This window comes from Podarcis melisellensis (assembly GCF_964234715.1).
Source record: "Podarcis melisellensis genome assembly, chromosome: 9".
Taxonomy (NCBI): domain Eukaryota; kingdom Metazoa; phylum Chordata; class Lepidosauria; order Squamata; family Lacertidae; genus Podarcis; species Podarcis melisellensis.
In genome coordinates this window covers 15,631,341-15,645,629 of record NC_138541.1, presented here as the reverse complement: position 1 = coordinate 15,645,629, position 14,289 = coordinate 15,631,341, and the positions used below count along the sequence as shown (strand labels likewise).

The 14,289-nt window shown below is 45.7% G+C and overlaps 1 protein-coding gene and 1 long non-coding RNA gene across 2 annotated transcripts in view; one reads left to right on the top strand and one right to left on the bottom strand.

The window, feature by feature from the left end:
- Positions 1 to 14,289, top strand: part of FAM13A (family with sequence similarity 13 member A) — a 164,732-nt gene that overhangs the window by 108,777 nt on the left and 41,666 nt on the right. Inside the window, 1 exon segment of the mRNA XM_081924863.1 lies at positions 6,603 to 6,644. Within this exon segment, the coding sequence (XP_081780989.1) occupies positions 6,603 to 6,644 (42 nt within the window).
- Positions 8,100 to 11,144, bottom strand: LOC309377869. The gene is made up of 2 exons (XR_014171747.1): positions 10,954 to 11,144; positions 8,100 to 8,370 (listed from the first exon to the last, which is right to left on the bottom strand). It is a non-coding gene; the product is annotated as an uncharacterized lncRNA (long non-coding RNA).

Below are 14,289 nucleotides of genomic sequence, written 5' to 3'. Positions count from 1 at the left end.
GGGAAAGATGGAGGGCACAAGGAGAAGGGGGCAACAGAGGACGAGATGGTTGGACAGTGTTCTCGAAGCTACAAACATGAGTTTGACCAAACTGCGGGAGGCAGTGGAAGACAGGAGTGCCTGGCGTGCTCTGGTCCATGGGGTCATGAAGAGTTGGCCATGACTGAACGACTAAACAACAAACAACAACAAGGCTGGCTTGAAGTCAAAGGGAAAGCCCTCCCAAAGCGGGGTTTTCAGACAGTGGCTGCAGCATCCTGTTTTGTTAGGGATCAGTTGCAGCCAATCCCAAGTGAGGTTTCCTGGCCAGCCTAGCTTGGCTCAGCTCCACTTGGGAGCCCCTGAGTGGCACTTCATTTCATGCCCAATTTAAAAGTCACCAAATACAAGGAGCAACCAGGACACCGTTCGAGGCTCCCAGTTACTGCTTTGCAGCTGCAGCATCACCTGCCCTCACCCCGTATCCCATACGGCATCAGGTGTGGGGCAGGTGGGGAACCAGCCCCCTCCCAGGCCAGATTAGGGTCACAGGGTCCCCATGGCTGCCCTGTATCATGGAAACATTCGCCTTGTGCCTGGTGCTGGGATATATAGTTCCCGAGGCAGAATGCTTGGATGTCTTTTGCAGATGCAGAACCTTTGCTTTTCCGACTGCAAGAATGGCTCCGTAGCTTCTCCGCACTCGACCACGTTTTCCATAACAGTTCCTCCATGCATTCTGTTGGGGTTGCTTAGTAACCTCATTCTTACACTCCTTGTTATGCAACTTGACTTGTGTTTGGTCTGTATTAACATGCTACTGTTGACTTCAAAGGAAGGGTGCCACCTTGGCTGGAGTACAGCATCAGTCATTCTCTCCACCTCTTCTTGACCCATTTTCTGTCTTACCCATCCAGGGAGTCTTGCCAGACTGCAGATAATAAACAGATGTGCCTCTTCCCAGTTGTCTGCCATCCTGTCCTCTCATTTTTAATCTTCAAGAAATAAAGCAGCAGAAGCTGGGCGGCTCTGTCCATGTAAACATGTTATTAAGAATGTAACATTAGGGTGAAAAGGAGGCAGTTTGCAGGTCTCCCCAGATGCAGTGTTTATCTTAAGCAGAATGCTTTACGGCATCTTTTAGATATTAAATGGAGATCAGCAGGCATTCCATTGAACCTTCAGTTTTTGGATAACCTATGCAACTGATACCGGTAGTTATCACAGGAACACAACCAGCTGATCTAGTGCCGGACAAGCCAAATAATCATAGAATCATAGAGTTGGAAGGGACCACGAGGGTCATCTAGTCCAACTCCCCTGCAAGGTCTGTCGCCCAATATGGGAGTCGAACCCACGACCCTCCGATTAAGAGTCTTGTGCTCTACTGACTGAGCTGTATGGCAGCAGGTAAAAACATAGGGTTCCCTAGCTTGTAACGTCTTCCGAAGTGACTGGTAGTATTTCTGCATGCAAGGTAAGGCTGATTGGCTTGCTTGTTTCCATATTTTAAAAAACATTATATCCCACCCTTTTGACCCTGAGGGTCATTTAATCTAACTCCCTGCAATGCAGGAACATCGAGGCTTAAAATAGCGTCAAATAGTGCCTGAAACTCACTCAACAGGTGCTAGGCAAGCACCCCTCTGCAGAATATTCCTGAGTTGGGAGCCACCACCAAAAAGACCCACTTCCTTGTTGCCTCTTGCCTAACCTATGGTGGGATCAGATTGTCCTTTTGGTGCCTGTGACCCAAGCCATGTAAGGTTAAAGCCTCACCTTTGAATTGTGCCTGACATCTGATAGGTTGGCAAAATAAGCAAGGGGAGCAGCCAGGAAAGGAAGCTGAGATTGCAAGGGCAGCAAGTTGTTTTCCTGGGGGGTCGCTTTGAGAAGGAAGTGAGGTGGTGGGCCTTCTCCCCACCCTATTGCCACTCCCAGAAGTTCAGTTATTGCAAACACCACTTTAGAAACATAGGGAACTCATCAATAGACCCAATGGTCTATCTGACTCAGTACTGTCCACCCAAGAGATGGGGAACCTGTGATTTCCAGATATTGCTAAACAACCAATTCCCCAATGTTTTGCACCCCACAGCCCCAGACGTCTTTTGCCCTTGGGTTGAGAAGGAAGGAAAGTGTAAGGAAGTCAGTGCTACTCTTCAATAGGCCAGTTGTTTATCCCTGCCTTAGAAACATGAAAGAACTTCACAGGTCACCAATGCCCTCTTTATGAAGCAAGAATGCTGTGTCATGTAAAATGCATAATTGCTGACGTCTGATAATGCATCTTCACCTCACACAGTCAAATTAAAGCACCACTGCTTTAAAATTGTCACTTTTGCTCAAATCCTGGTGATATCCTGGACTTGTTTGGAAAAAATGCTCCCCACGACTTCCTGCAGAGGCCAAGTCCTTGCTGTCTATTTACAAAAGAGATTGGCTTGCCAAGCTGAACCTGAATGATAAGGAGGAAAACAGATCTGACACTATGTAGTTTGCAGTGGGGTTAAGCCAAAATCAACAAACCTCTCCGTTAACCTGAGATGCCTGTACATAACCTGAGATGCCTGTACAGCTAAAAAACACACACCTGTTTTGGGTTTTCCCCACTCCTCCTTTCTGAAGCAAAAACAACCTAGGGTTTCTGGCAGGATTCATGTACCTGCTGGCAGATTCAGGTTCCACAGTTAAAGTTGATTTGCTGCTCTTGAGCTACAAACCTATCCCACCCCCAATGTGACTTTTGAGGATAAGGAAAGTGGTGGGACAATCCCTTGCTTGACGCAGTCTTCCTGCAAACAAATCAGAACAAATGCTTAATAAGCAGTTGCCTGGAAGGGACTGCACAATCCTGCTTCACCATAAAAGGTGAACAGGTTTATTGTTTGCCTCTTGTGGACTTGAGTCCACTTCATCAAATGCTGAAGTGCAATCCTCAGTTGTCAGGTTACATCTATTTTTTCCCCAAAAAAATTTAAAATTGATTTTCCAAAAAATTTAAACAAACAAACATAGATCTTAACTGTACTTAACCCAATCTTAGTAACATTGTTAAGTGACTTCCCCAAATCCCCCTGGCTGAATCATCAAATCATAGAATCATAGAGTTGGAAGAGACCACAAGGGCCATCGAGTCCAACCCCCTGCCAAGCAGGAAACACCATCAGAGCACTCCTGACATATGGTTGTCAAGCCTCTGCTTAAAGACCTCCAAAGAAGGAGACTCCGCCACACTCCTTGGCAGCAAATTCCACTGTCGAACAGCTCTTACTGTCAGGAAGTTCTTCCTAATGTTTAGGTGGAATCTTCTTTCTTGTAGTTTGGATCCATTGCTCCGTGTCCGCTTCTCTGGAGCAGCAGAAAACAACCTTTCTCCCTCCTCTATGTGACATCCTTTTATATATTTGAACATGACTATCATATCACCCCTTAACCACCTCTTCTCCAGGCTAAACATGCCCAACTCCCTTAGCCGTTCCTCATAAGGCATCGTTTCCAGGCCTTTGACCATTTTTGGTTGCCCTCCTTTCAGTCTATATCATTGTAACAGTTTTCCAAAACAGATTTCTCATAAAATTAACTTAATCACTTAACATCTTTCTTTCTTTTCATTTTAACTTTAAACATATTATTCTATAACATCACATATTTAAATCCTAAGCCTATCTGTTATTTGCAAGTTTTTCCAATTAAGTTATCTTAGCATATTTGACTAAATAGTCTTTAAATTTCATCCATTCTTCCTGGTACTCCTCCTCCTTCTGCTCGCGGATTCTTCCAGTGAGGTCAGCCGGCTCCGAAAAGTCCACCATCTTCATCTGCCGTTCCTCCACTGTTGGGACTTCTTGAGTTGTCAGGTTACATCTAGGCTTGGTTTATACATGCCGCAGAATGAATGTTGAAGCGCCGAGACAGTAGACTGATGCTGCTGTTACTTCAGGCTGCATGAGAATGATCACATTCTGAAATCTCCTCTCTTTTCATTTTAAAATTTCAACTGATTTTTAAACTTATTACATTGTTGTGTTGCTTGCACACTGCTTGGGGACAGTTGCAACTAAGTGGTATGTAAGTGGTTTATAAACATATACCGTATTTCCCCCTGTATAACAAACCCCCATGTATAAGACGAGCCCTATTTTGGGGGACTCCAATTTAAGAAAATGGGGGGAGATGGCCCAAGACGAGCCCTATACTCCAATTTAAGAAAATGGGGGGAGATGGCCCAGAGCTGTTGAGCTTTTTTTTGGGGGGGGAATCACGGGTGCAACCAATCACCCATCCCCCCTATGCACTATCCATGTATAAGACGACCCCCAATTTTGAACATTATTTTGCAGTAAGAAAACGTCGGTTTATACATGGAAAGGTACGGTAAATATAAAAAATAAAAATTGAGCACGAACAGAAAAGCAGCATGCCTGGCAATCAGACTGTGATTGGGACGTTTCTCTCTTGATATGCTTGTCCCCTGTTGCATAAAGACTTTTATATTTTTAATCTGGAGGAATATCCCAAACTGGGATTTCCCCAGATTTTTGCGGCCTGATGTGCTGCAGTCCCTTTTGCCACCCCATCCGAAACTTGTTCGGACTTAGCATGCAACTTTGATTTTTTTACTTTACTTCAAATTTCTCTGGAAGTTGTTTTTCTGCAGGGTTCTTCTATCTGAGGTCAAAGCAGAATGCCATTAAATATAGTTCAGCAACCAAAACAGCTTGATTATATTTTAAGTACCCAAATATTTGGCGAGGGCGACATGGCCTTTCAACTTCTGAACAGGCACATGTCACTTCCCTGGCAAGTCCCTTTGCAAACATTTGCTCTGACCCTCCAAAGGTCTTTGTAGATTGGCTAGATTAATTCATCGGGGAGGGAAAGTCCATGTTTAACTTCTCCAAACTTAAGAAGAGTGTTTCTTGTTTAGGACAGGAGGGAGTCATTGTCAGTTGGGTTGTAGCAGTGGGGAACTGAACACCATATAGAGGCAAAATAGCTAAGGGCTTGAGACAAGGAGTCTATCATTGACCTGGGTTCACTAAGAGAAACCAGTAGAGGGATATTGATGATGCAAGGTGTACTGAATTGTGTGTGTGTATGTGCATGCCTTGTGGCTCTTCCACAGTGTTTGTTTCTGACAGGCTCACAAGAAGAAAAGTTGTCGAACCACACTTTAAGTAACAGATGTTTAATGATTCAAAACAAAAGGGCAAAAGGCAATCGTTGTTGCACCCCCATTATCTAGTCCAATACTTTTGGAAAATGATGGAAAGGTGCGAGGGAAGGTTGAAGAGAAATCTCTTCTCCTTACTCTCCACCCCATAACCATTTAATGTGTGGTTGTTTGTTTTTACAAACGACATTCATAATTGGAGACCACGGTTATTTCATTATCAAAGCTGGCTTTTTCTTTCTATAAATTAGCATTGGTGAACCCATTTATTGGCTTTCAAACTCTGGGTTATCAAAGAGTCCAAGATATTGTCAAGACTCCTACGCAACTTGGGACCGGGATACCTAAAAGATTTCCCAGCCTCTTACATAACCAGTTGGTCGCTATGCTTTGCAGGAGATGCACTCTTGCAGATAACCATTTCACCACCACATGGTCCATTCTGTATGGTGCAGGATTCATGCCTTTAGTGTGGCAACACCTACATGTTGAAACTCCCTTCCGTTACATAACAGAGAAACGGTGTCCATATTGTCATATGGGAGTTGCTCCAGTACCGTGTTCATTTTGGTTTCTTTCTCCCGCATCTTTTCCAGCTTTGCAATATCATTTTTTAGGTGTGGTCTTGGAGACACAGTATTCCAAGTGTGGTCACACCATGTAGAAGCTTACAGTGGTACCTCGGGTTAAGTACTTAATTCATTCCGGAGGTCCATTCTTAACCTAAAACTGTTCTTAACCTGAAGCACCACTTTAGCTAATGGGGCCTGCTGCTGCTGCCACGCCGCCGGAGCACGATTTCTGTTCTCATCCTGAAGCAAAGTTCTTAACCTGAAGCACTATTTCTGGGTTAGCAGAGTCTGTAACCTGAAACGTATGTAACCTGAAGCATATGTAACCCGAGGTACCACTGTACTTTACCACTTGTATGCATTTAATTTTGATGGCATGGTTTTGAAACCAGCATTTTACATTGGTTTTTCTCTCCCTCCGTCCCCTCTCCCCTTGTTTTTTTTAGTAAGAGAAATTGTAACCTTCTTTAGAAGCCAATTGTTCATTTGTGGAACCACAGAAAGCCCCTGGTCCTCCCCGCCACCTCCCAGTCCTGGTTATGCTTATAGCAGATCATTGCAACGTTGCTATAGAAATAGCCCTTGAAGTCTTGCACAGCTGCTCAGGCTCCTGAAAGCTCAGCAGTTTTATCTAGTTCTGCCTTGGTGAGCACTAGCAAAACGACTTGGGGTTTTGTAACCTTGAAGAATGTAATTTAACACTTCCCCCCCCCCCCGCAAGCCTCTGTCTCTGGCAGTGCAGCAAAACATGCCTATCAGCACACCTTCTTTTCCAGCCTCTGCTACTCAGATCTCAGTGGTTCAGTATGAATTAGCTTGCAAATGAAGGGCAGAAAGTTGCATGCTAATGACAAATATGTTGTCTTCTTTTTCAGCTCTCAAGAGGATGAAAGGCCCATGTCACCGTTCTACCTAAGGTATTTACGTACTTCTATTTGCTTGTCTCCACTATGTTTCAGCTTTGTAAGAAACTGCTGCGGATGGGAGACAGTTATTCGTATTTTCTGCAGTATTTTTACAGTGTGCTCAAACGGACATGTCCTTCCTTAGCCAACGAGAGGAATCAGCTGTTCTGCATCTTGGCCAGGTGCAACAAAGCTCTTTTTCACACAACACATAATTAATCGTGGAAATCACTGCCACAAAGAAGTGCCGCAGTCTGCATGTATTCAGTGAAAACATGGAGGGAGAAGTGGTTTCATACATATTGACCCCACCCACTGAAAGCAGCATGGTCAGACAGACACATAAACATTGCGACAGCGGTGACTGGGGCCCAGTCAGACTGGTAGGCCAGTAGGCTGGGAGACCAACAGCAGGGGGAGCCAGAGCTAATAACAAAAGTCTCTATGACTTTTCCTGATTTCTGCACATCGGTTTCTCAATCTCAGAATGCCAGGGATTTGTTGCTTATTTTAGACAGGAGATGTTTAGGGATTTTTCTTCTTCTTCTTTTACATATTCTAGTGGATATCGTTTGGGAAGGGCTGTGGCAAAGTGATAGGGCATTTGCTTTGCACAAGATCTCCGGCATCTCCAAGTAGGAGAGACCCCTGTCCGAAACTTTGGAAAGCCTCTTGCAGTCATTGTAGACAATAATGCACTCCTCGTTTGACTTAGTTTCCCACATTTCTGTGATTATATAAGGAGAAGCCTGTGCAAATGCTTCATATCACACATAGAAACAAATGGAGTTCTGGAGGTTTTCGGGTTTTGAAAGTTGTTTTCCAGGCTTGCTTTTATCATTCCTGGAATACTGGAATACAGGAAAAGCATCTAGGGCATAATCTCCTGATGGGACTACTCGGTGAGCAGGTCTTGGAAGCACATTGGTGGTGTGCCCCATTTAAATCAGTATCTTGTTAATTAAAGCAAAGCAATAATCTAGCTTTGCGACATAATTCCCTGTTGCACAGCTTGTTTCTTTTTGTGACTTCGCTTAGCATCATAATGCACCCCTGATTACATTTGGCAGCTAGTTTCTTTAAAAAGAAAAGAAGGAAGAAAGAATGGCTGCTCAGTGTCACACACCAGAAATGCGTGGTTTGCCAAGAGGAGTTAATTTGGCAGGGAAGATGGCCACAAGCTGGCCAACGGCGGGTGCTTCGCTGCCTGAGAGCTCTTGTGGCAAGAGGCAGCTCTTGCTGCTTCAACAACTCCTGCCATTTATCTTCCCTGCCTTGCTGCAGAAACCAAAGGGGGGGGGGGTAATTGCCCTGCAATGATTCCATGCCAGAAGCTGCTTTGCAAGACATCTCTTTTCTTTTCCCACCCTGCCGTTTTGCTGACTTCCTGCCCCGCCGCGCTTGCCTTGATGTAGACATATTTATGCGATAGAACAACTGAGCAATTAAACGTAAACACATGGAGGGTGTGGGCTGCAGCTTTTATACAGTACACAGAGTACAATGGTCGAGAGGAGAGACGGTTATGTAACATGCTGGGTGGGTGCAAACAAGAGCTGTCCATATTCCAAGGACTGCAGGGTGCTTTTTCTCTTGCCAGCTGGCAGGAACGCTATGTATATGCCTTTTTATATTCTTCTTATCATCGGCGCTGCAAATGTTGCAGAGTTTCTGATGAGCGTAGCAGCCTGTGTTCCTTAACGATCTCCTCTCTCCCGTTTCAGTCAAGGGACGTAACCTAAAGAGCACAGCGGAATGATTAAACAAACATCTGTAACATTAGAATCTTAATTGTCTGAAATTCCTTTTAGACTTGCTGCACTCTTAAATCCCCCTCCATGTGGGTGCAGCCCTTTGCAAATCCAAGTGCAGGCATCTGCTTAACCTTGAGCCAGTTTCTACAGCCCTATCTGTAAAAATAGACAAATAACCGGAGGCTTTCAGTCAAAGATTTGGCCTGTTATTTGCTCTGCACATCTTCTCCCTACCTGTTATGTGTGTGTCTGTCTTCTTCCTTGCCTTGTCCGCTGCATTGTTCCAGCCCTCCTTTCCTAGATTCCTCTGTCTCTGTTTCCCTTAGCACAGCCTCCGCCAATCTGGCACCTTCCAGATGTTTTGGACCACAACTCTCAGCCAGCCCAGCTGTGCACCTGACCCCCCATCCCTATGGCAGGTTGAGACTCTAAGCAAGAGAGCAGCTAAGTCAATGGTAACCAGTGGCTTGACCAGCCCCACTGTGACAGACAGGCAGGTAGCTGAGCCAATCACAGCTGGAGTTCATCACCACCATGACCACTGCTTAGCGCACTGTAATATAGTTTTTTTTTTTTAACAACATAAAACAATATGCTATTTCTCAATTTTGTGGTGGTGCTAAATTGACACAAGAATCTTGCACGCCAAAAATACTGTTTATATGACTCAAAGCAAATAGCACTTGGAACCGTGATTGCCTTCCCTCCATTGTTTTAGTAAGAGCAACAAAAACTATATTATATTATCAAACATGTAATGCAATTCCATTCAGATCAACAGGAATAGTGTCATCCGTTTTAGGAGGTGTCAGTTGCAGCTTAAAACATGAAGCTGCCATGTTATAATAGGTTAAAAGCCAAGAGGATCATTGTTTGGTTTTCTAAATATTTGTACACAGAAACTTTCTGTGCCTTGTCTTTTGCTTGGTAATCCTGGGTTTATATTAGCACTGAGATTCTTAGATAAGCAGGGCGTACTTCAGAAAACTGAAAACAACAGGTGGTGAATGTCAACAGGGGTAGATAAGAAACTTTCAGGTAATGAGAGCAGGGCCTGGGTCTCCAGGTGTTTAGGTCAGCCAAGTAGAAATGATCAGTTGTAGAGGAGAAAACCATGTTCTGTGTTGGACTTTAGAGATGTTTCGCAGAGGCAGCAAAACAAAATTTGACATTGTGAATGGCTTCTGTCCATGAGCCAGAGAAAGACTTAATTCCTATTATGCTAGTGGGTACAATGTATAGAGAAGGGACATCTAAGACACAGGCCCCTTTCCTTTTCGTATTGAAAATAACAGGCTCGTCTCCTGAAGGAGGCACCAAGTCTCTTCTAGAGCAGGATTTGCCAGTACTGTGTCTGTGGGTGCTAATATATCTGCCAGTTATTGCCTTTGGTGTCTGAGAAAGGCCTCATTCAACATCCCATCAAAAATACAAAATGCATGAGGGACTCTATGCTGTTCCTGCACCAGCAGTTCCTGTTTGCTCTAGCTCAGCATCTCCTACATAACCCCACGGCAGCCATTTTTTTTGTTATGCCACGCCACCCCGTCAGCCATTTTGTGACTGGCGCCCACAGAAACTTCCTTCTCAGAATTCCAAATATGTCCTTGCAGTCCAAAAAGGTTGGCGATCCCTGTTCTAGAGTGGGAAACAGGGTGGTGGTGGTCCCTCAGAAGAAGTCTGTCTTTTGGTTTGCTTTCGTGACTCTGGGCTCCAACAACTGTCGTCGTTTATTAGGAATTCTGAAATGCTCTGTTTTCAAAGTGAGCTAATTTAATTTGTTTTTGTTTTTAAAAAAGGTTAATTTGAACTTGCACCCAGATCTCAGCAGGGCTTACTACCAATAAGCTGAGGCCGTGTCAGTGTTTTTGGGGAGTTAGGGTTAGACGTTGCTTTTTACTTTTGCAGAGTGGCAAGGTGGTTGGAGTCTTGGATTCGAATCCTTGCTCGGCCGTGAAGCTCGCTGAGTGACCTTCGGCCAGTCACTGCCTCTCAGCCTCATGTGCCACACAAGGTTGTTGGGATTAAGTGAGGAGGAAGAAAACCATATGTTTTCACTTTAAGCTCCTTGGAGGAAAAAGGTGGTTTATAAATTCTACAGATAAATGAGAATGGTGTCACACTGAGTGAGTTTAACAGGCATGATTTTGTGCCTGAGAAACACCTCCACCCCCCCCCCCCAAAAAATCGCCTTGGGTGGAGAGAGCCTAGACTTGCCAAAGTGAATAATACAGGAGAGGTCCCTGTGGCTAGCCTCAGCGAAAATCTTTGCACGCCCTCCCGGAGCACAGCTAGGCTTTCAGCTGCAGGTGTCGCTGCTCACAAATCCCCAGTGATGATTTGATTAGAGGAAAGGGGGAGGAAAGTGCAAAAGTAAATAATTGCTTTCTGCCTGGACTAGCTTCCTCGATAAGAAAAGCAGCCGCCTTGCAAACACGCCAGGGCACACGATGACAGACTGTGAAAATGCTGCCGGAAAGCTAGACTTCAGTCTTGCCTGGTCCCCTTTTAAAAGCTGATTGATCTGCAGGCACTTCTCTCTGTGCTGTAAACAGAAAAGGCCTCACCTTCTCATTTCCTTGCATCGAAGCTGCTGCTGCTGCTGCTGCTAAAAGACACAAGGTCAGGCCATGTTTGCTGTGGTTCCTGGTCAGTTGGTATCTCTGCAGATACATATGGCCAGCATGAGTATCATACAGATGTTGTCATCGTGTTGCGGCTCCCTGATGACTCATTCTCTGAGTCCCTTTTTTGTGTGCCTCTTCCACATGGGGCCAGAAGAGTGGCAACACGAGAACGGGGCCTTTTCTGCAGTGGCTTCCCATTTGTGAAATGCTCTCCCCAGCAAGGCTGGCACCTTCATTATATATCTTTAGGCGCCAGGCCTTTGGCTGATTAATACTCTATGGCCTTTTAAATGCGTTTGTGGGAGTTGGGGGCGTTATTGTTTCATTGCTTCTGTTTTGACTATCTCTCTTGTGCTTTTATCGTGTATTTTTATCTTGAGATCTTTGGATGAAGGGCGGTATATAAATCTAATAAATAAATAAATATTTAGTGGCAAACCCGGGTTTTCCTCTGGGTAAAGTGTGTCCTTGTACACCTGACCCTGTAAGACTGGACCACAAATAAAGAAAATAATAATAATAATATTTATTTATACATACATACATACATACATACATACATACCCCGCCTATCTGGCTGGGCTTCCCCAGCCACTCTGGATGGCTTCCAAAAAAATATTAAAATACTGTAATACATCAAACATTAAAAGCCTCCCTGAACAGGGCTGTCTTCAGATGTCTTCCAAAAGTCTGGTAGTAGTTGTTCTCTTTGAGATCTGGTGGGAGGGCGTTCCACAGGGTGGGTGCCACTACCAAGAAGGCCCTCTGCCTGGTTCCCTGTAACTTGGCTTCTCGCAGTAAGGGAACCGCCAGAAGGCCCTTGGCACTGGACCTCAGTGTCTGGGTAGAACGATGGGGGTGGAGACGCTCCCTAAGGACTAGTGCCTTAACTCGTTTTTAGGCCTTTCTTTGGCAAGACCTGGAGGTCTGTCCTAAGTTGAAGCCCTGATGTCCTTCTTCTTCTTAGAATCATAGAATCGTAAGAGAGATGGAAGGGACCATGAAGGTCATTTAGTCCAACCCCCTGCGATGCAGGACTCTTTTGCCCAACATGGGACTCGAACCCACAACCCTGAGATTCAGATTCTCACACTGTACCAAGTGAGCTATCCCAGCAGTTCTTCTCTGTTACATTTGTACCCACCTTTCCTTCAGGGAGATCAAGGTGACTTAGATAGTTCTCATCCCCTTCTGATCCTCACAACAACCCTGTGAGGTAGGTCGGGCTGAGAGCATGTGATCGGCTCAGGGTCACCTAGCAAGCTTTGCGTTAGAAGAATGCCGCCAGTCTCTCCTTTTGCTGATGAATAGACTGCTTTTTTCTAGACTAACCCAACGCGTTCTGGGTAGCAGCGAGGGGTTCACACATTACAGTGGTACCTCTGGATGCCAACGGGATCCATTCCGGATCCCCGTTCGCATCCTGAAGTGAATGCAGCCCACATCCACAGGTCGCGATTTGCCGCTTCCGCGCATGCACGTGACGTCATTTTGAGCATATGCGCGAGCGGCGAAACCCGGAAGTAATGCACTCTGTTACTTCCGGGTCACCGCGGAGCGCAACCCGAAAAGGCTTAACCTGAAGGGACTTCAACCCGAGGTATGACTGTACTAGAAAGTACTAGCAGGGATGCTTAGCAGTAACTTCGAAGAAGCACACCGGAGACAAACTGTTTGAGAACCAGGAGGCTTGAAGCGTTTCCTTGTTCAGCAAGCGTCCGTTAGGGTGTTGTGCTGAGCCTTGCATTTTGCAGCGTATCTGCCTCCCTCAGCGACACCATGTCGTTCTTGTTTGCACACATGCAGGCCAGCCAGCTGGGCGAACTAATTCTCTTGCCGATAAGAGGATCAAGCCCAACGAAATGTTTTAAGCTCATAACAACTTGGTTTATGAGTACTGTAGTCAGGCTCTGAACCTCAGTAACATGTCACATGGCCCCTCTTATCTGCAAAGCTGAGTCAGCGGGATGGAGGAGGCGGAGAGAGAGGACTCCGACACGTCTCAGACCTGACCTTGCCTCCCAGTTCAGAGAGCCGCTCCGAAGACAAGGCCCTGCATCGGGCTGTGTTCTCGCTTCCTGGGAAGACAAAACTTTGACGATGATAGGTAGCCCCACGGAGAGGTCATTGCAGTAGTCCAAGCGGGAGATAACTAGAGCATGCACCACTCTGGCGAGACAAGTCGGCGGGCAGGTAGGGTCTCAGCCTGCATACCAGATGGAGCTGGTAGACACCTACCCTGGACACAGAATTGACCTGCGCCTCCATGGACAGCTGTGAATCCAAAATGACTCCCAGGCTGCACAGCTGGTCCTTCAGGGACACAGTTGCCCCATTCAGTATTGTCCTATGTGACATCACTTACGCCTAGAGAAATCATGTGCATTGTTGTGTCTGGTAAATTGGGCATGTGGCTGCTATCAGGCCAGTAACACGAGGCAGAAAATTTCCCCAGTGCCTTATTTTTCCACAGAAAACGTCCAACGTTCTAAGTCCATTAGGAACAATGAACGGATGCCAATTGCAAATAAGTACAGTGGTACCTCGAGTTAAGTACTTAATTTGTTCCGGAGGTCCGTTCTTAACCTGAAACTGTTCTTAACCTGAAGCACCACTTTAGCTAATGGGGCCTGCCACTGCGCAATTTCTGTCCTCACCCTGAAGCAAAGTTCTTAACCTGAAGCACTATTTCTGGATTAGCGGAGTCTGTACCCTGAAGCGTATGTACCCTGAAGCGTATGTAACCTGAGGTACCACTGTATTGGGTAGGCTACGCAGTTTCACAGTTTTTAGCTTTATTTAGTGATGTCTGTTAATATAAACTTGCTAAATTAGACCCCTCTCTAGGGCACAGTTGCCCATGCAGTGATAACTTCACAGTCGAATTACTGCAGTGTGCTCCATGCAAGGCGACCCTTCGCCAGAGGCTGCAGCTCATGCAGAACCCAGCAGCAAGGTTGTGGGGACAAACTTGTGGAGACAAACTACGGACAGACAGCACATAGCACCCTGCTTGTGGGATTTGTGTCGGCTGCTCTTGTACTGCTGGGCCACGTTCAGGGTGTTGATGCTAATATAGAAAGCCCTGTACAGCTCAGGACCAGGTTACCTGAGAGACTGCCTTATCCAGTAGATCTACACAGTAGATCACTGAAGTCTGCAGGAGAGTTTCTCCTGCAAGCCCCAAAAATCTCAGAAGCCAGGTCTGCAGTAATTCACAGTAGGGATTTTACTGTGGGGTGGAGTAGCAGTCCTGTCGAGGTAGAACAGATGCAT